General features: G+C 37.4%; 1 protein-coding gene across 5 annotated transcripts in view; it reads right to left on the minus strand.

Annotated features, from left to right (window-relative positions):
• Positions 1 to 349: 349 nt before the first annotated feature.
• Positions 350 to 22,795, minus strand: part of ENOX2 (ecto-NOX disulfide-thiol exchanger 2) — a 358,832-nt gene continuing 336,386 nt past the window's right edge. For 2 of the 5 annotated variants that reach the window (XM_028522520.2, XM_036016458.1), the window contains 5 exons: positions 13,899 to 14,080; positions 11,565 to 11,672; positions 7,883 to 7,991; positions 4,556 to 4,641; positions 350 to 731 (listed from right to left, as the gene is read on the minus strand). In XM_028522520.2, the coding sequence (XP_028378321.2) occupies positions 600 to 731; positions 4,556 to 4,641; positions 7,883 to 7,991; positions 11,565 to 11,672; positions 13,899 to 14,080 (617 nt within the window). In that variant the 3' untranslated portion in view covers positions 350 to 599. The remainder of the gene's footprint in view (positions 732 to 4,555; positions 4,642 to 7,882; positions 7,992 to 11,564; positions 11,673 to 13,898; positions 14,081 to 22,795) is intronic. The other 3 variants (XM_036016456.1, XM_036016457.1, XM_028522517.2) reach the window with 2 other exon arrangements.

The following is a 22,795-nucleotide window of genomic DNA, read 5'->3' on the forward strand; positions in this document are numbered from 1 at the left end:
TTGGAACAGTTGCCAACTTCTGCTTCACAGTAATTTTGTAAAAGCCACAAATCATGCTTTGTCTTTTAAAACGTGAGCTTGGTCAAACACGTTCCAGAAGACACTGATGTGTTATTAACTTACTAGGGATTGGAAAGATGTCAGTTATGAAGTAGCTAGAGCTCCTCACCCTTCCTTTCACCAGCAGCAATGCTAATATGAAGAGAAATTTTGAAACACAAGTCACACACAAATCATCAAAGTATTTCAGTTAACAGTGTTTTTAAAAATACCAAAGTCTACAGACACTGTAACACAGACACTGAAAACACCCCAAATACTCTTTAGAATCAGGCTTTTTTCAATACTACTAATAAAAACAAAGAATCAATGGACAAAAAGGGAGGAAGTTACAGCACTTGAGGTTTGAGTCAATTTCTTTTTAGGGCCTGTAGCTCAAGGTGCTGTAGGATCCTTGTTTTACGTCAAAATAGATTCCAGGAATGAGCTGAACAATTTAAATCAATTTCCACTTGGAAACCATTGAAAACAGAAATCACTTTCTAAGCTTGTCCAACACACATTTATTTTCAGGATCCCAGGTTGTTAGGCAGATGGATTCAGGTCAGTTTCAACCCCTCAAAGCCACAGAATTTCCATCTCTTCTCCAGACTAGCTCCAACTCCAGTCATTTCTTGTTTGAAGGTATACTGAAGTCTGCTCATGAGACATTCCACATCACTGGTGCAGATCTGTGGGACAGAGAGGACATCTCCATTTAAAACCAATCTCACCTTCCTTATCTGGCCCTTTCTCCCCCAACACTGCCTACTTTAGGATACTAATGCATTTAGGGGGTGGAGTTGACCTCTTTTCCCTCCTCCTGCATGTATATGTGTTGGGTGAGTGGCTTCTAGATGGTAGCCTTCTTATGTGTGACCACTAGACAGAGTCCACTGAGCTTTCTTTTTGTTTATATATTTCATAACTGCTTTATTTAAGTATAATTTATATATAAGTTCACTTATTTGACATGTTGATGAGTTTTAGTAAATTTATTGTACAAATTTAGTCAATGTATTCAATTTTATAACCATCATCACAATTCAGTTTTAGAACACTCCATCACCTCAAAAAAGCTGTTTTGTGTCCCTTTACATTCAATCCTCACTCCCAATCCCTGAATCATATTTTTTCACCATGGTTTTGCATTTTCTGAAAATTTCATACACATATAATCACACGACATAGTCTTTTGTCACTTGTTTCTTTGCTTAAAATGCTGTTTTGAGACTGATCGACACTGAGGTTTCTTTCTTTTTTATGAGATTTATTTACTATCCCTTTTTAAAAAAGTTTTTTAAAGATTTTATTTATTTATTTTTAGAGAGGGAAGGGAGGGAGATAGAGAGAGAGAGAGAGAGAGAAACATCAATGTGCAGTTGCTGGGGGCTGTGGCCTGCAACCCAGGTATGTGCCCTGACTGGGAATCGAACCTGTGACACTTTGGTTCACAGCCCATGCTCAATCCACTGAGCTATGCCAGCCAGGGCTTATTCCTTTTTATATAAATAAAATTTATTGAAATACTACTAATTGTATAACTATTTTAAATTTATTTTTTGATTACAGTTTACACATTATTTTGTATTATTTTGGGTTATGTTCAGGTGTACAGGAAAGTGGTTAGACAATCATATATTTCACAAAGTGATCCCCTGATATTTCCAGTACCCAGCTGGCACCATACTTAATTATCACAATACTATTGACTATATTCCCTATGCCGACTATTTTGTAACTATCAATTATTATTTCTTAATCACTTCACCTATTTCACCCAGGTGCCCATCCCCTTCCCTTCTGACCTTTGTCAGTCTGTTCTCTATATGTATGAGTCTGTTTCTGTTTATTTATATTGTATTTTAGATTCCACATGAAGTGAAATCATATGGTATCTGGCTTTCTCTGTCTAACTTCAATTAGTGTAATATCCTTTAAGTCCATCCATGCTGTTGCATATGGTAAGAATTCATTGCTTTTAATCTTCATCCAAGGATATGTTTATTGATTTTAGAGAGAGAGGAAGGGGAGAGAAAAAGAGAGAGAGAGACAGAAGCAGAGACAGAGAGAGATAGATAGAGACAGAGAGAGAGGTATAAGAGAGAATCATGATTGGTTGCTGTACTCATACACACTGTGAGTGGAGATAAAACCTACAACCCAGGTATGTGCCCTTACTGGAAACTGAACCTACAACATTTTGGTGTACAGGACAATGTTCCAATTAACTGAGCCACCCGGCGAGGGCAATAATTCATTATTTTTTATGGCATAGTAGTATTCCATTGTGTAAATGTACCTTGGTTGTTTTATCTGCTAACCTACTGATGGACACTTGGGCTGTTTCCATATCTTGGCTATTGTAAAAAACACTGCACTGAATATAGGGGTGCATATATTCATTCTGATTAGTGTTTTGGGATTCTTTGGATATATTCGAAGAAGTGGAATTGCTGGGTCATATGGCAGTTCCATTTTTAATTTTTTTCAGGAACCTCCAAACTGTTTTCTACCTCTCAGTTTTCTATTGGAAAGAGCTAGTATTAGTCATGTGGAGAGGCTTGAGTTTGTAGCCAGCTGAACAACACTGGATCAGTACTGGTGATGCTACGTGTAGACCTACTGAATCTGCAAAACCTTTTGGAAAGGGAGTGAGACAGAAATGCCTGCCACCAGACCAGAATTATCCACACACCCATTAGTTCACAAAAGAAAAGTAAGGGGATTAAGGAATGCTCTGATTCCTACTTCTTTACATTGTCTGTCTCCCTCTTGTCTCTCTTTCTCTCTCTCTCTCTCTCTCTCTCTCTCACACACACACACACACACACGATCACACATGTGTGTACATACACACACACATTCACTCAAATAAATACAAAAACAAATCTGTGGATCCCTTTAAGGATTGCTTCAGATGGTCATCTTTATGTTAGTAGCAACGTTTGTAACTGTGAACCCAGGCACTAGAACTTGACAGAAGAGCACTGGGGAATCCTTATAGAAACCCTGAATTGCCACCACACTGAATATTCCTCCTCATTTCTGTTGGTACCACTGTAGGTTCTCCTTGGGAGGTCCTGGCACTACTCTGGCAGGAAGCTGCTCAGGAGAAACTGGGCCTGGACGAAGAGGGAGATCAAGCTTTCTTTCAGTGCTTGTCTTACTAGTAGTATGATTGTATTCCAGTTAAGTGAAATCACATTAAAGAGTATGATATAGAGCTGGATCCTCATTTCAAAAAACATAAATATGCAATGTTTAATGATATATACATATGATATAAATGCAGCATATGTATAGAAAAGAGTCTGAAATAAAGATATGCTAAAGTGTTTACAGTAGTTATCATTGAGGGGTGGGATTATAACTTTCCCTTTGTAATATTTCTATATGACTTACATTTTTAGACAATATGCATGTATTATTTCTATAATTTTAAAAAAGAACTAGATCATTTTTACTGATATATAGTTCAATTTATACCACTTCAACTGACCACATTGTCCTGGCACTCACATTCCATTCCTCCTTGCACTACCAAATGGGCCATTTAATTGCAGAAGAACATCATTTCACACAGATAAATGAGGAGGAAGTAGCAGCTAGAACTGAAACAAATGTCATTAGGAGAATGTATCATGATAGCTGGATTCTCAAATGGGCCAGTACTTCTGTTAAAAGGACATATGTTTGAATGGCTTAACATTTTATAATCCAACTGCACGAGTCTCAATAGTACTTCTCAAATGGCCCAGGTCCTATGAAATAGTGAGTACAATCCATGAGTAGGTTTAATGAATGCTGCTTCTGAAAAAAATCTATCATGAGTATATTTATTCTAAATAATCAAGAGTTCCTCCCTCCTTGAATGAGGCACCCTTGACTTTCTAGGAAACTAACACTTACCCTTGCTCTTCACGTTTTGTGAGTTCCTCCACAGGATATTATCCAGGGAAGGAAGAGGCTCATGAGATCAGCTGGGAGCAAATATTCAGCCTGTGCTATGGACTTATTGTTCTTTTTTTTTCCCACCAGCCTTGATCATTTCACCATAGATAATGGCTGTGGTGATGGTGATGCCTGGGGAGGTGGCTGGAATAAGACTTCCAACTTGGAAAATTAACATTTGTTAATTGTTAAAGGGCCAGGGCAAGAGATTGACTTGTGTAAAATATTGGTTAATTTACAGCCTATGTGTTAATTAAGAGAAAGGAGTGAAATTCTTCTAAGATGTATCTTGTAACTAGGGTGGCTAACTCATTGAGGTTGGCCCTGGACTTCCCTGGTTTTAGCACTGGAATTCCCAAGTCCCAGGAAACCCCTCAGTCCCAAGCAAATGGGGACAGATAGTCATCATACTTGCAAAAGAGAGGCCCTACACTTAATCACAGTGAAAGAATAGGTGGTGGACATTTCCTTAGAGCAGTTATTAATAAGTCATTTATGCTTGAGGAGAGTAAGGTCACTTGTCCACAAATAATCCTATATTCCATTTCGGGTCCCCACATACCTTACTATCTAGACGGTGCAGGTAGGAACAGATATATTCAATGCTTGCTCCAAATGGGTGGACATGAAGAAATGTGGAGATAATCCCTGTAGAGACAATACCATGGAGGTTACACTTGAGCAATGTATTCTTTGAGATGCCACATGATAATATATAGCAAAGGCTAACTTATTATGTACAACATACTATGTACAACATACTAAGTACTGGACACTATTCTAAGTTTATTCATGTAATCTTTACAATAACCTTGTGAGGTAAGTATTACCATCCATCTTTCACAGATGAGGAGACATTGAGGCACAGAAAATTTAAGCCACTTGCCCAAGGACACACAAGTAGTAAGTAGCAGGGCCCAGACAATTTGAACCCAATCACTCTTAATATGTCTCTCGCTACACTACATAACATGTAGAAAAGCTGGCATTTGAGGGAAGGGGGGTCTGGGAGGAGGGTGGCAAAGGGGGAAAAGTGAGGCAACTGTAATAGCATAAACAATAAAAAAGACATAAAAAAGAAAAAAAGAAAAGCTGGCATTTGAGGAGTCATGTCCACCATTTTTGATGGCTAAAGATGATCTGAGTTCTACATTTCACAATGAATTTAGAATTTTACAATGAATTTATATTGTGTTTTTTTATTGTTGAAGTACAGTTGTCTCCATTTTCCCCTCACCATTCCCCCTACCCCAGCCACCCCCACCTCTCATGGTCAATCCTACCCTACTTTGGCTCTGTCCATGGGTACTGTATACATGTTCCTTGATGACCTTTAGTTCTGCACAGTCTTTAAACTGGATTTTAGCCTCGTAGGCATTCATAATGTCTTCTTGTTGTGATGAAAGTACAAACCATGTACTTTGCCTGATTAACCTTGTGAATCTCATGGGAGAGTTTGCTGATTGTATTTGAGTTTTACTCTGTGAGCATCTCCATAAAGAATAGCCAAACATTGTTTTTACTTAAGTGGTCACTAGCATTTTGTTTGTGCTCAGAGCCCTGAATATCTTCAAGTAACAGAATTCTCATAGCAGTTTATAGCTTCTAGGGATGGTCACAGTTTCTACTTGGCCTAACTATGGGGTGACTGGCAGCTACACATACTGCTTTGATTGTTCTGGCCATCAGATTAATTGTTCTAATACTTCTTTTGTTCAAAAGTTGACTAGTAATTTCTTTATTTTATTTTATTTTATTTTATTTTATTTTAATCATTGTTCAAGTACAGTTTTCTCCCCCCTACTCCCATTCCAGCCCACCCACCCAACCCTCCCCCCTTCCCCCCATTACCCCCCACCCCTAGTTTTTGTCCATGTGTCCTCCAAATTTGTTCCTGTAATCCCTACCCATTCCCCCCTGAAATTCCCTCTTCTCTCCCCTCTGGCCACTGGAAAAGTTGACTAGTAATTTCTTTACATTTTTAAAGATTTTATTTATTTATTTCTAGAGAGAGGAAATATGTACAAAAATATATTGATAGGTTGCCTCTCGCATGCCCCCAAGTTAGCACCTGGATTGCAACCTAGGTATGTGTCCTGACCAGGAATCAAACTGGTGACCCTTTGGTTCACAGGCCGGCACTTAATCCACTGAGCCACACTAGCCAGGACTTTCTTTACAGTTTTTGAATTCACCTTCTTTTATAAGATCTTAGGTACCTCAAATTGACCTAAAAATAGAGTTTGCTGAAAATTGCCAGGAAATAAAAGCTAAATAGGATTTAGTTCATAAATTACAACTTGTCTGTCCCCTTTATGGACTGACAAAGAATATTGCAAGTTTAAATTGTGGCATGAAGTTCAACGGTTCTTTGTTACATGGCAAGTGGGCAGGTTGGGGGATCCAGGAGGAACTGATGGTAGGAATCAAAATCTGTTAAAAATGTATGTTGTTACTTATAACACTCCTTTATTATTAAATAATGAGGCAAATTGAATTTGTAAATATTGACTCAAGCTAAGAAACTTAAATTCTAAAGAAGACAGTTGGTATTCAAAGGAATTCTAGATCCTTTGGTCAAGATGAGCTGTCAAATGCCAACAAACAACTCTATAGGTTTCAAAACACTAAGCAGTTTTTGTGGGTTCATACCCCCCCAAAAACAATTAAAAAATAGATTTTTCCATTCTCTCTGTCAGCCTGACTACTTTCTTTAGAAAAACAAAACAAAAACACTTATCTTAATAGTCTTTGTTTCTAGAATTATCCACTTACAGAAGCTTCCTCCTATCCCCAGATCTTCTCTGACAGGTTTCCCAATTGCCAATTTATTAAAGAACTTTGAGTTGGAAAATGGAAATAAGTTGTCAATTTTCTTGAAGATTCAATGGCAGATTCCCTTTGTGCATCTTTATTAACATATCAAACTGTTAAATATGAGTACAGTATCCATTACCAAAGGAGGCAGATATATTTTAAAAATAAGCAGAAGCCAGTAAGTGTGGAGAGCTTTTGAGATGGGGTGTTAATGTGTGGCTCAGCTTCCTAGAAGGCAGCTAAGATTATCTGCTGAGGTCAGCTCCTTTTGAATGATAAAATATTTTGGGATCTCATTCTGCCACTGTTCTCCAAATGGAATATAAAGTCAATAAGCATTTGTGAATAGAGCTGTAAGTGCAAAATGGTTCACATTTATTGAGGTTTTAATATGGGCTAGGCACTGTGTAAAGTGATTTAGATGAATTATTGTGTTTCATATCCATAGTTGCCCTTTGTTGCAGATGGAAGAACTAAAACTCAGGATGGAAAATGGAAATGGTTGGGTCAAGACAGGAAGCCAGTTCTGTCTGATTTCTTAACCATTTATGCTATTGCCTCTGTGAATGAATTTCTATATAATGACAGCAATTCTAGCATTTATTTAGTCAGAGTTCTCTAGTGTCCAACACTTAGACAGCCTTCTGAATCATCTGCCAGTAACCTGGAAAACTTAAGAGAGGCACACAATTCCTGTGGAGGCTCATCTGGAAAAGCTTTCTGCCAAATAGTGTCTGTACTGTCCCTTGAATGGGACTGGGAAAGGCTCAGCTAGCCTTGCATACAAATTTTAAAATCTACCATGTATTTCTTTAGTAGACCATTGTTAGCATAGTCCTTATACTCTCACACTTGATGTGGCAGTGGCTACAAGAAACTTGAAGTGGGCTGGGAGCGGCTGTTACCATTTTTATTGAAATTTGTATTTGTTCTTATCCTGTCATCTTTAGGACTCTGGGTCCTTGCACTGTCATGCTTCATAAGTGCTTGGTATGTGTCTAGTCATCTTAAGAAAACCCATCCTCCTCTGTACTACACTCTGTACATTGTATGTGTTTGTTAGCTTCCTTACCCACTAGCAATGCTTCACGTTCAGATTTGATAGGACTGCTGTTCAGGGTCTTCTCAAGAGGGTAGTCACTATCCTGGCTCGATGCACACAGTCTAGAAGCACAGTTTTCCTGTGGGAATAATATGCTTCCTGGGTCAGTCCACCTTATTTGGTAACAGGCTTGGTTTCAATTATACAACAGGGAACAGTAAAAGCAATACTGTCCAATTTTTCATTGAATGGGAGGAAGGAAAACAGTATAAATTATAAAAGCATCTCAGATAATACAAAGCTTCTTTATACTATGTATTCATAACACAGAAAAAATAGACCTTTATCTTCACCACTTTTAATTTCCTACCTTCATCATTCTTGACTCTATACCAGTAATCTGGAGGACCAGACCCAACATTTACTGTTTCCTAGATGTCAGGCACTGTTCTATAGATCAGAAAAGTGAGGTTCAGATAAATTTGGTGAATTGCCTAAGAGCACATTGCTAGGAAGTGGTAGAGTCTGGATTTCATTCCAAACCATCCACCATTAAAAAGACCATTCTTTTTTAATTTTAGGTCCACATTTTGCTAAGGACAAGTCGCATTTCTGAATGAAGAATCTACAATTTAGCTAATCCATTTGTAGGTAATCAACTTTTGGATTCTGAACTAAAATTTAATGTCTCTATTTATTGACTATCAACTCCCTCTCTGTCTCTTCTCTCTGATAAGGATATTATTAGTTAGGATATTCCTGACTTTACAGCAAGAAATGGCCATGATCAAAAATATCATTACTTAGTCATCTTCTATGTTGTAAGTTTTCTCTTTCTGAGCGTAACAGGCACGTTTCCTAAGAGATACTCAGGTGAAATCCATGACCCAAGTATCAAATTGAATCAAATTGAAAAATAGCTCCAGACCTTTCATGGATCTTTCTTTCTCTCTTTGACTACTAAGAACATCTTTTCTGTATTATAAATGTGAAGGACAAAGCCTTTAGAAGATGAATAAATGAAGCCACTGCTTCAGTCTCATTGCTATTGTATAAGAAAATGCTGGAGGTGGGGCACATCATGCCTGACTCAGATGCTTTATCACTTTTTCCCTACCATAAGCCCACAGCAGGGACAGGTTTCCTTTTGTTTTCTTTAAAGATACCTTCAAAGCTTCCAGGATGCTGCCCCTGAACAAAATGAATGGTCTATACTACCAGACATGTTGTTTTCTGGATTTACAGGCTTCCTGGCTATAGTTAGAAGGGAAACCCTTCTTGATGACCTACTCAATCCTTGGCCTTTAGAATCCAATCCAGAAAGTAACTATCATGCCAAGTTAGATTTAGGCCACTGGCTCAGTTCTAAACCATGGGCTGTACATCTGCTTCTAACTTCCTTAAAACACTAAATGATCTATCTAGTAAGCCACTTCTTAAGTATGAGAGTTTAACAGATTTGGGGTCATTTAAGATGTGAAAACATCCTGAGAAGTTTTAGCCATCCTGAATAGAAATGCAGCCTTATTGAAACTTGATTTCAGTTTTATTATATAGCTAGCATTTAAAAAATTAGAAGGTATATTGAAAGGATGCTTATCACCTTGAATTTTATTAGCAGATTGGAAGAGCCAGTTCTTTCTGTAGTAAGGCAGATATAAGTCACACTGCAAAATGCTGACAATAAGTCACACTGTGGTTTACTGTCAAGAAACCCAAATAAAAACAGAAAAGGGTTCCTCCTTGCCAAAATGTATTGCTTTCCTTTCAAACCAAAATTACTTTTGCAGTCTGATGTGATAGTACTTTGATTCCTAACCTAACTGTGTCAGGTTGAAATATTTGTTAACAAATCAGCTTCCCAGAGAAGATAGATTTATAATAAACTGTCATGACTTTTTCTGAAAGAAGCTTTGCTTAAAATAAGAGAAAATATATTATGGCTTGCATTTTCCTGACTGTCAGTTGGGTCTCCTTCCTTGTCCTCTTTCGTTGGTATATCATCATATATTCAGTTTCAGAATGGGAAACACTTAGACTTAGGCACAATATGGGAAGTTTCTTCCATATGTCATTTGACCTCTTGCTTCTTTAAATGAAATACTTTACAAAGCAGAAAGCTGCTTACATTAAAGCACTAAAAATGCCCTTAAGTCAGTTTGTGATGTTGAGCCTAAAGGGTGATTTTAAGCATAATGTCATTAGCATAATCCCATGTCTATTTGTAGTTTTCTGGCTACATACTCCATTTTATGCAATAAGTGAAATAGCTAATGTAGCACCTCTGGGACATTTTAGAAGCTCTCATACTATGAGGAAAGTCCTGATAAATAGAACAGTCCTTGGCACTTTTCAATTAAAATCTTGATAAATGAAATTCTCTGGGATTGTGCTTGTGTCTTTAATAGCACCCACGAAACTGGAAGTGAGTTGGTTTTATGGAGTGGAAGAATTAAAAGCATATTGCAAATGGTCTCTAGAAGAAAACACTTTCAATCATTTGTTTCAACTACACCAAGGTTGTCAGCTCTTAATGGCACTCTGGGGGAAGTCACTATGTTGGCACATGCAACCAGTGTGCTAGTATGCAGTGCATCTTCCTGAGCTGAGCACATAAGATAAAAAGCATGAGCTTTTGTGGAACTGTAGCATTGTTGATTTCTGGCTCTTGGTGTAACATCCTAATCTCTTCCTTCTGAGACATTAAAATCAGGCAGTTCTGGACAGTGGGCCTTCCTTTTCAGAGAATAACTTCAGTTGAGTTTTCAGGCATAAAAGAAATTAGAGAGTTATAGTGGAGACACCATCAGAAGACTTTATACATCCTTAAATAGACCAGGCACCCTATTCATGGTTGTGATACAATAATCCATCCAGATGTTAGTAGTCTCTCTTAGAGGTCCTCACTAATGTTTCTTTTTGTTAAAGATTTCATTTATTTATTTTTAGAAGGGAGAGACAGAGAAAGAGAGGGAGAGAAACATCAATGTGTGGTTTCCTCTAGAGTGCCCCCTACTGGGGACCTGTCCCACAACCCAGGCATGTGCCCTGACCAGGAATTAAAGTGGTGACCCTTTGGTTCTCAGGCCAGTGCTCAATCCACTAAGCCACACCAGCCAGGGCCTGACTGATGTTTCTTATCACTGCAGGTTCTCATTAGACCAAGTCCCATCTTGCCTTCCCTGTTGCTATCATCTAGCTTTAGAATACTGTTTGCTTTCCAAGGTTTCTCCTCTTTTAGTTTTGGCCATTTCACCTGCAGCTGCTCATTATTAAACTAGATGGAGTGTCCACAAAAACTGTTAATATTCTAGTTGCTCTCTGTTTTTTCCTTTAATGAAATGCTTAATTAAAGGTACTCTGTGTCACAGGAGTTTTCTATGTTGTTATTTGCTTGACAAGATGAAGTGTATACTCTAGTCTTGACAAGATGAGGTGTACACTCTGGTTTTTTCCAGGAGGGAAGAATTTTAGGGATGCACTGATATTTTATTCATTGAAAAGTACTCTCCAGAACCCTTAGAAGCACAAAAGACTCACACTTAAAAGCGAAGCCCTTGATTCAAGAATTACCAAGGAAGTGGGGCTTTTAAATCCCCAACTGGTGAACCATTCCAAATATTTTCCCTTTTGCAGCAACTTCCTAGCATTTTTATTGTCACTGAAAAGGTGGGAAAGGGGTAAGGGGAAAGGTTCACTTGAACTCATGTACCTTTTCTTTAAGATTTTCTAACATTTTTTCCACCTGTAACTTGTCATCTTTGATTTTTTCAAGTTCAGCTTCTTTCCTTTTGTATTCTTCTTGGACTTTGAGTAGATGCTACAAGAAAGACCAAAGATGATCAAGTTTTAAGGAGACACACTTCAATTAAAAACCTTGGCTGAAATTAGATATTAGGCTGGCCTGCCTCACTTTACCCTAGCATACACAATCATTTCTCCATGCAGAGATATTAAGGGAAAATCAAGATACTTTTCACTTAAAGTTATTTTTATTTGCCTCTCCCTTAGTATTTGTTCATATTTTAGAGTCTGAGAAACCAACTGACCTAATCACTTAACCTTCCTATTCCAGCCAGGGGTAAGGGTAAAGTGCAGTTAATATCATGTGGACAAAATCTTGACTGCTGCATAAAACTGAACTTAATGTTATAAAGCATCCTTATAAATAGCCATTTTACAAGCCAAATTCAATTTATGTGAGGGAAGTAGTAAAGAATCCAAATTTCACAAATGATAGTTTCCATAACATTAGGTAAGAAACTAGATTTATCATTATTTATGATTTCAACAAATACTATGTGTCAAGCATTGGGAAAAGGGTTTCATATGCATGATCTCATTTAAGCTTCACAATTATCCCATGATATATGATCCTGAGGCTTAGAGAGGTTTAGTGGTTTGCCTAAGGCTGTTCAGTGGCACAGCTGGGATTTAGACCTGGATTGCGTCAACCCCATAGTCCAGGCTTATAACCACCATATTAGACTATACATCTTTTTGGGATACTATGGGTGAAATTTTATCATTGTTTACAAGGCTATTTTCCAATAAAAAGTAATCAAAATGAGTAAATTAATTTTTCAGGGGGTACAGACTAAGTTGTCTCAATGAGGTCTTTGAAGTGATGAAATGAAAAAAAGGTTCATCACCTTTTAATTGCATTTAAATTGCAGAACTGTATTTATATGGAATGGCTTCAAAATCAAGGTAAGAAGGGAAAACAACAGGAAAATGTTTCCATTGTCTTATTTTTCAGAGACTTGCAAAAGACCATTGGAAGGACTAAAAGACACAGTACAATGTACATTGTCAAAATTCTTCGAGGTCTAGCTGAAGGTATGTAATTTTTGGTGCAAATATGTCTGATGTAATTTACTTTTTCTAATTAAACTCCATGGTGACAGTGAAAGAAAAGCAAGCATTACTTCACACATTTTGCCAGTAGGAAAGGTGAAATATTACTGTGATATTGCTTGTCACACAGGAGGAAAATGGTAGCATTAGTAATAGGAATATAGAGCTCTTAGTGCCAGCAATAAGCTTCGCTCTAGAAAATTCCAAGGCATACAATTAAAAAAATATTGCGCAATTTAAGTTGTAGGGAAAATGACCAGCAGTCTAGCAAGACAGAAGAGGATAGTACAGTTACTCAGAAGTACTACTCTTTTACTAAATGAGAACAGTTTTTTTTTTTAAGGATTTTATTTATTTATTTTAGAGAGATGGGAAAGGGAGGGAGAAAGAAAGGGAGTGAAACATCACATGTGGTTGCCTCTAGCACACCCCATAGTGGGGATATGGCCTGCAACCCAGGCATGTGCCCTGACTGGGAATCGAACCAGCAACGTTTTGGTTCTCAGGCTTGTGCTCAATCCACTGAGCTACACCAGCCAGGGCCAGAACAGCTGTTTATATATTTTAAATTCTAGGTTCACTGTGGCGATGGTTACATGAAACCTTTAGATACTGAACATCCATTACACAATGCTCTTTATGCAGTGAGTTAAATGCACTTATTTAGTTTACTTTTTATACTTGGAAAAATGTTCAGGTAAGCTTGCTCACATAAATGACTGTGATAACAAAATAATATAAAAGCAAATTGGTATATGCCCAAAGTATTGATACTTAAAAACCCATAACACCCTGCTTCTATCCAAATCAAGTGCAGGATTCTTGCCATTCCTTCTAGACGGCTATATTACTCAGTATCCTATTGGCTAGATACTTATTTACCAGCATTTTTTTTCATATATAAGTACCTGTGGTTCTTCATAAGAACCCTGAAGCTCTGTCCAGATCCCAAAGTAGATTATGTTCAGTGTAGTTTTATTAAGTATTCTTCACTGAATACTCATTCTCTGGACAATGGCGATTCATTGCTATCTCTGTATTAACAAGATTATTTCATTTCCCACAACACATAATCTCTTCCTCATCTATGCCAGATAACAGAACATCAAGAAGAACAAGAGGTTTGCTGTTCTATTTGAGGAGTTGATGCTATTCTTTCAGAAAGCTCCGAAAATCAAAATGGCTTTACCTGTTGCATTCCTTGTAAGGCTTGTTGCAGGAGTTTTAACTGCTGTTCCTTGTTTGGGTCATCTTCTCTGTGGGCTTTGCCTTGTTCTTGCTTAAGCAGTTCTACTTCATTCCGATATGCATCAAGCTGCCAACGGAGGCTGTCATTTTCTTCCTTCAGAGCTTCTGCCTGTGATACTAAGGCTAAATAATCAATATAAAGTAGTGAAACCATATATCCAGATTCCTTTGGGCTTCATTTTATTACCAAGACAACTTGGTGTTTTAGAAGATGGAGGCATAGGCAGAAATGTGTCACTACTTCACACAACCAAAAGAATGATAACAACAAAATTAAAAACAAAGAACAACCAGAACTGCCAGAACATCATTTGCATGGAAGTCCAACAACAAAGGAGTTAAAGAAATATTCATCCAGCCTGCTGGAGGAGCAGAGTCAGGCAGCCAGGGTGGAGAGGACAGGCCAAAAAGCCAGGCAGTGGACTGCAGGGGTGAGCCCACACAGATAAACTGGGAGGAACAATGTGGAAGTGAGACAGACAGTGAAACCCAGGGTTTCAGGGCAGGAAACTAAAGACTCAAAACCCCTGGCTGTAAAAAATCCGTGGGGGTTGTAGCAGTGGGAAAACTTCTAGTCTCACAGGAGAGTCTGTTGGAAGGGCCCACAGAGGTCCTAGAATGCACACAAACCCACCCATTTGCAAATCAGCACCTGAAAGGGCACAATGCGCTTGTGGGAAGCAAGGGAAGTGATGGAAAGTGGGGCAAGAGCCCACAAGCAGCATTATTCCCTCTCTGACCCCTCCTCCATAGACAGCACCACAACACAGCAAAGAGAATTGCTCTGCCCTGGTGAATACCTAAGGCTCAGCCCTTTACAATGACACAGGTGTGCTGAGACAAAGAAATGTGGCTCAAGTGAAAGAACAGATCAAAACTTCAGAAAAAAACTAAGTAACAAGGAGATAGACAACCAATCTGATGCAGAATTCAAAACACTGGTAATCAGGATGCTCACAGAATTGATTGAGCTCAGTCGCAAAATGAAGGAAGGAATGAAGGCTATCCAAAGTGAAATAAAGGCAAAGATACAGGGAATCAACAGTGAAGGGAAGGAAACCTGGACTCAAATCAACAATTTGGAACAAAAGGAAGAACTAAACATCCAACCAGAACAGAATGAACAAACGAGAATTGAAAAGAAAAAAAAAAAAGGGGGAGAGGCTTAGGAACATCCAGGACAACTTTAAACATTCCAACATCCGAGTTATGGGGGTGGCACAAGCAGAACAGGAAAAATAAGATATCAAAAACTTATTTGAACAAATAATGAAGGAAAACTTCCCCAATTTGGCAAAGGAAATAGACTTCTGGGAAGTCCAGGAAGCCTAGAGAGTCCCAAAGAAATTGGACCCAAGGAGGACCATACCAAGACACATCATCATTAAGTTAACCAAGATTAAAGATAAGGAGAGAATCTTAAAAGCAGCAGGAAGAAAGGAGAGAGTTACTTACAAAGGAGTTCCCATAAGACTACCAGCTGATTTCTCAAAAGAAACCTTACAGGCAAGAAGGGGCTGGAAAGAAGTATTCCCAGTCATGAAAGGCAACAACCTACATCCAAATTACTCTATCCAGCAAAGCTATCATTTGTAATGGAAGGGTAGATAAAGTGCTTCCCAAATGAGGTCAAATTAAAGGAGTTCATCATCACCAAGCCCTTATTATATGAAATGTTACAGGGACTTATCTATGAAATAGAAGATCAAAAACTATGAACAGTAAAATGACAACAAACTCATAACTATCAACAACTGAACCTAAAAAACAAAAACAAAGCAAACAAGTAGAAGAGGAACAGAATCACAGAAATGGAGATCATGCAGAGGGTTATCAGTGGGGAGTGGGAGGGGGAGAATAGTGGGAGGAAGGTACAGGGAATTGGAAGCATAAATGGTAGGTACAAAATAGACAGGGGGAGGTTAAGAATAGTATGGAAAATGGAGAAGCCAAAGAACTTGTATGTATGACCCAAGGACATGAACTAAGTGGTGGTGGGGGGGATTGCTGCAGGGAGGGTGGTGCAGGGTGGAGTGGAATAAAGGGGAGAAAAAAATGGGACAACTGTAATGGCATAATCAATAAAATATACTTGAAAAAATAAACTGGATCCTTCAGATTACAAAAAGAAAGAAAATAAAACTTGGCGTTTTAAACTGACATGTATTTGTATACAGAACAAGCTAAAGTTTCCACCAGAAACTACTACAACTGATAAATGAATGCAGTAAAGTAGCAGGATACAAAATTAATAACCACAAGTCAGTTGCATTTTATATGCCAATAATGAACAACAAGAAAGGGAAATGAAAAAAAAAGCAATCCCATTTACAATTGCTTCAAAAAGAGTACAATACCTAGGAATAAAACTAACCAAGAATGTAAAAGACCTGTACTGGGAAAATTATAAGACTGAAGAAAGAAATTGAAGAAGATACAAATAAATGGAAGCATATATACTTTCTACCTGTGTTTACAGGTAGAAAGAATTAATAGCATTAAAATGTCCATACTACCCAAAGCAATCTATAGATTCAACACAATTCCTATCAAGATACCAATGACGTATTTCACAGAACTAGATAAAATGTTTAAAAAATCTATACAAAACGACAAAATACCCTGAATAGTAACAGCTCTCTTGAGAAAGAAGAACTAAGTTGGAGAAATCACGCAACCTAATATCAAACTATATTATAAGGCCACAGTAATGAAAACAGCACTGTACTGGTAGAAAAACAGACACATAGATCAATGGAACAGAATAGAGGACCCAGAAATACACCCATACCTTTATAGTCAATTAATACTCAACAGAGGAAGCAAGCATATACAATGGACTAAAGAAAGTTTATTCAATAAATGATGCTGGGAGAATTGGATGGATACATGCAGAAAAATGAAACAAGACCACTTTCTTATACCACACACAAGAATAAATTCAAAATGAATCAAAGACTTAAATGTTAGATCTGAAACCATCAAAATCATAGAAGAAAACATAGGCAGTAAAATTTTGGACATTGCTTGCAGAAATATTTTATCTGATACATCTCCTCAGGCAAGGGAAACAAAAGAAAAATAAATTGGGCTACATCAAATGAAAAAGTTTTTGCACAGCAAAGAAAAACACCAAAAAAATAAAAATAAAAAGACAACCCAAAGAATGGGAGATAATATTCACTGATACATCTGATAATGTAAAAAGAACTAAGACTATACTTTTAGGGATCATTTCTATAGTTTGTTATAAAGAACTCATGCAACTCAACACCAAAAAACACAAACAATCCAATTTAAAAATGGGCAAATGACCTGAATAGGCACTTCTCCAAAGAGGACATATAGACAGCAAATAGACTTATGAAAAGATGCTTAATGTCACTAACCATCAGAGAAATGCAAAATAAAACTATAATGAGATACCATCTCACACCTGTCTGAATGGCTATTATCCAGAAACCGACAACGAAGTGCTGGAGAGGATGTGGAGAAAGGGAAACCCTTGTGCACTGTTGGTGGGAATGCAAACTGGTACAGCCACTATGGAAAGCAGTATGAAGATACCTTAGAAAATTAAAAATGGAAATGCCTTTTGACCCAGCAATCCTACTTTTGGGAATACATCCAAAGAAACCTGAGATACTAAGTCAAAAGAACATAACCACCCCTATGTTCATTGCAGAGTTATTTACAATGGCTAAGATATGGAAGCAGCCCAAGTGGCCATCAGTAGATGAGTGGACAAAACAACTATGGGATGTTTACATAATGCAATACTACTCAGCTGTAAAACGGAAGAAAATTTTACTCTTTGAGACAGCATGGATGACATGGATAACATTATTGTAAGTGAAACAAGCCAGTCAGAGAAAGACAATTACCATTTGATTTTACTCATATGAGCAATCTTATGAACAAGTGGAACTAACAAGCAAAATAGAGACAGACTTATAGATGGAGAACAGATGACAGCTATGGGGGGAGGTTAGGGGTTAAAGATATCAAGGAAAAAGGACTCATGGATATGGACAACAGTACGGCAATTACAGGGGATGTGGGAGGGAATATAAGGGAGATAAATGGTAATGAAATAAACAATAAAATGTAAGATAATAAAAAAGGAAAAAAATAAACTGACATGTATAAAAAGCCTCTCAAAGAGAAACTTTAGGTTCTAGTTGGCCGTGGCAGTAAGGGATAGACACAAAAGCACACAGGCCCATTTTTATAAATAACAGAGGATTTCAACACATGATAGTCCTCATCATACTTCATATTCTTTACCCCAAATATAACTAATATATTTCCAGGTAACATCAGTTACTTTTATTTGAGTAGCAGCAAATGTTATGAGCCCTGTGATGAGAAAATATAGAACTGATTTTCTTGAACTGATGACTGTCCACACAATATTTCTGCTGACAGTTTAAAAAAAAAATGTAGCCCTGACTCGTCCTACAGAAGAAAAGTAAATGTAAAAACTAAGAAACAAGACTTCACTTTCTAGTCTAGCTTAGAAGTTGCCATTGCACCCTAACAACATGTAAAAAGCTAACAAACTGAAAAACCAACAACTTTTCTTAGATACATCAGAGGAGTGAAATAATAGGGCAAACTTCTATCCCCATAACTGGAGAGACAGATAGGTGAATACTGAGAATCTTGACTTACCAGACCATAAATGCATGAGCAGAAACCTCCACAGGAACCAGTGCCAAAGTAGGAAAATCTAAACTATAACTGGCAAATTGCTGGAGGCTCAGTATGGATAAGTCTGAGACTTCAAAAGTTAAGGAGGACCCCAGTCATAGTGAGGTCCCTACACTTCTGTGAGTTTTATCTCCAGGAGCTCAATAAGGTCCTCACAGTGAATATCTGAGAAAAATCCTCTTGTACTTCCAGCAGGGGGAAGGGAATAGAAACCATTTTATATATCAGAACACTGTGTTCTTAAAAAGGCCTGCCTCCAGAAGAAACTATTTACCAGAGTACTGTAACCTGCTGGGGTTTTACCAGACCCTAAATCACCTGGGGAAGGAGAACATCCAACTCTAGCCCCCTCTGGTAATCCTGGCCTATCTAAGGGGGGAGAAAAAACGGAAAAACATTTGTAAAGTTTACAGTCCATAGATACAGGTCACTAAAGGACTGGGACTTAATCATAAGACTAGAGAATTCTTCCCCTCCCCCACACCTTACAGCTGCACTATTAAAGTCTTAATTCACTAGAGTTCCTTTTACCTAGTGCATTATGTCTGGATTTTAACAAAAAACAATTACGAGGCATACTAAAATATAAAATCACACCATTTAAAGAGACAAAAAGGGGATCAGAACCAGAGTCAGAAACAGCAGGAAAACTGGAATTATCAGACCTTGAATTTAAAACAACTATGATTAGTATGCTAGGCTTTAATGGAAAAAGTAGATAACATACAAAAAGAGAGTAATGAAAATTATAAGAAATCTAAGAACAAAAAACTTTGTAAAATAAATGAAAAATGCTTTTAACATGTTTATTGATAGACTGGACAAGCTGTGGAAAAAATCTGAGCTTGAGAATATGACAATAGAAGCTGCCTAAACTGAAAAGCAAAGAGAAAAAAAAAGACTGAAAAAATCCAAACAGAATATCCAAGCACTGTGAGACAATTACAAAAGATGTATCACACATGTAATAAGAATATCAAACAGGAAAGAAAGGAACACAAGCAATATCTGAAGCAATAACGACTGAAAATCCCCCCCCAATTAATGCCAAACACCAAACCACAGGCCCAGGGAGGTTAGAGAACATCAAATAGGATAAAGCCAAAAATGATACCTGGCCAGACATGTCATCAAAGATATACCAATGTCAAGTAAGCATCATCATATGTCATCATATGTCATCACATGCCATATGTCATTAGGGAATTGCAAATGAAAACAACAGTGTAATATCACTCCACACCAAATAGAACTGCCAAAATACAAAGAAAACACTAAGTGCTTGGGAGGATGTGGAGCAAACAGGAACTCTACTGCTGCTGGAAATGCAAAATGGTGCAGCCACTCTGGAAAACAGTTTGGCAGTTTCTTATAAAATTAAAGACACTTTTACATATGTTTCAGTAATCATGCTCTTTGGTATATACTCAAGTGAACTGAAAATGTATGTCTCCACAAAAACTTGCACATGGATTTTGTAACAGCTTTATTCATAATTGTTAAAACTTGCAAAAAACCACAATATTCTTTAGTATGTGAATGGATAACTAGCAGTGGTCCATCCAGACAATGGACTATTACTCAGTGCTAAAAAGAAATGAGCTACTAAGCCATGAAAAGACCTGGAGGAAACATGAAAGAAACCAGTTAAAGGGGCTACCATACTGTTCCAACTGTATGACATTCTGGAAAAGGCAAAACTCTTTTTACAGTAAAAAGATCAGTGGTTTCCAGGGGTTACAGGGGGAGGAAAGGGTGAACAGTCAGAGTACAGAGGATTTTTAGGTCAGTGCAACTATTCTGTATGATACCACAGTGGTGGATGCATACATTTCGAGAATTTGTCAAAACACATACAATGTACAACTCCAAGAGTGAACTCTAATGCAAACTATGGACTTTGGATGATAATGATGTATATTCATTGATTGTGACAAATGTACCCCTGTGGGTATAGGATGTCAATACTGGGGGAGGCTGTGTATGAGGGGATGGGGTATTTGGGAACTCTGTACTTCCTGTTAAATTTTGTTGTGAACCTAAAACTGTTCTAAAATTTAAAGTTTGGTAATTAAAATAAATATCTAAGACATGGGGAAACCTAGGTTAAATTTAATAATTTATGGTTCTGAAACATTTTTGAAAATTAAAAATCCTAAGACATATTTAAAAAATATTTAATTAGAGGATCTGCTTTTGCCCAACAAACATTTATTGAGTACCCTTCATGTTACAAGCTTATGACTATGATAAAAAATGAGATTCCACTAGTCTCTATTGTTTACACTTAAAATTAATGGAAACATTTGTAGTTTATTCCTTTTAGATTCTTAACAGAGCATAAGGCCCAGAAAAGAGACGTTATCAAAATGGATCAAATTACAAATCTGTATATTAAATGTATAAGAATGCTAAAAGGCAATCTGACAAAGGTGGGCATTTTGTCAGCTACCTATGGGGAGGGACTTCAGGTAGAAAAGTAAAAGAAAATATGTAATAGAAATCAAATCTGCTATGAACATTGGGGTGAATAGGTTCTTTTGAATTGGAGTTCCAGGATCCTTAGGGCATAATCCCAGCAGTGGAATTACTCGGTCAAAAGCAAGTTCCATTTTTAGTTTTCTGAGGAAATTCCATACTGTTTTCCACAGTGGCTTCACCAGTCTGCATTCCCACCAACAGTGCACTAGGGTTCCCTTTTCTCCACAATCTCTCCAACACTTGTTATTTGTTGATTTGTTTATGATGGTCATTCTCACCAGTGTGAAGTGGTATCCCATACTGTTCCACAAGAATAGTATCAATTCTTGTGGAATCTCACCTATGATTAGAATGCAATCAACAAATTTTTCTGGTAGTGTTGAGACATGTTCTCAGTGTCCATATTTGTTTTCTGTGCATGGTCCTGCAATTATCCTAACATGGCTGTTTTAATCCTTACATTTTTGCTAAAAAAATTACAAGAGACCTTTGGCATGACACATTTAATTTATGTTTGATTTTAATTTTTGCTGTAATCACGCAGATTTTGTGTCTTTGAAGGAAAAGATGTTACACAGAGACTTGGACTCAAGTTCTGAAAACAGCCCAAGTGCCCATTAGTAGATGAGTGAATAAAAAGCTGTGATACATTTACACAATGGAATACTACACAGCCATAAAAAGAAGAAACCCTTATCTTTTGCAACAGCATGGATAGACCAGTAGAACATTATACTAAGCAAAATAAACCAGTCAGAGAAAGAGACAAGTGCCACATGAACTCACTTATATGTAGAATTTAATGAACAAAATAAACCAACAAACAAAATACAGCCAGAGGTATGGATACATGGAACACACTGACAGATCACAGAGGGGAGAGGGGATGCTGGAGTGAAAGAGATTAGCCAAAGAGTATACATGTATATATGCACGGCTCATGGACACGGACAACAATGTGGTGAAGGCCAGGGTGGGCAGGGGCTGGGTAGAGGGAAAAAAAGAGGGAGAAATGGGCAATATCTGTAATAGTATCAATAATAATTAAAAAAATAAAAACCAAAAAATGCACTCCAAGTAATAGTAATCCTTTTCATCTCTTCCTGCAGCTGGGATACTTGTCATTGGACAGCATGTTCCTAACAATAAGAAGATGCTAAAAGTAAAGATGACTGTACAGGGTCTGGCCCAAATGATGCCACTTTTTTAAAAATTATAAAACCTTTTATTACAAAATCATAAGCATATAATTCTATAATATAACCATATCACACTCAAGAATACTATATGGCATTTTAGGTGAAATGTTCAAAACTATAAATTATTACACACATATTATTACCCTACCAACCACACTCAAGCAGGCATCACTTCTGCTGGACCCTGTATATAGGAGATTATATGGAAAAACAGACATTAACTATCTGACAAACAGGGAAAGAAATATTTGATATGCATGCTGGGCCAGAACTAAGGATAGCATCTTGAGCTGGAGTTTGGCTGAATAGCACAGAGGTCAGTTACTCTGTAAATCAAGTGACTGCTACAGATGGAGCTACTTATTCCTGCTGTGGTTTGCATGTTTGTCCTCTGGCAAGCCACACAACTCAATACAAAATAGTAATATTTAATCTTCCTTCTTTA

Source organism: Phyllostomus discolor, chromosome X, assembly GCF_004126475.2.
Source record: "Phyllostomus discolor isolate MPI-MPIP mPhyDis1 chromosome X, mPhyDis1.pri.v3, whole genome shotgun sequence".
In the NCBI taxonomy this organism is placed as follows: Eukaryota; Metazoa; Chordata; class Mammalia; order Chiroptera; family Phyllostomidae; genus Phyllostomus; species Phyllostomus discolor.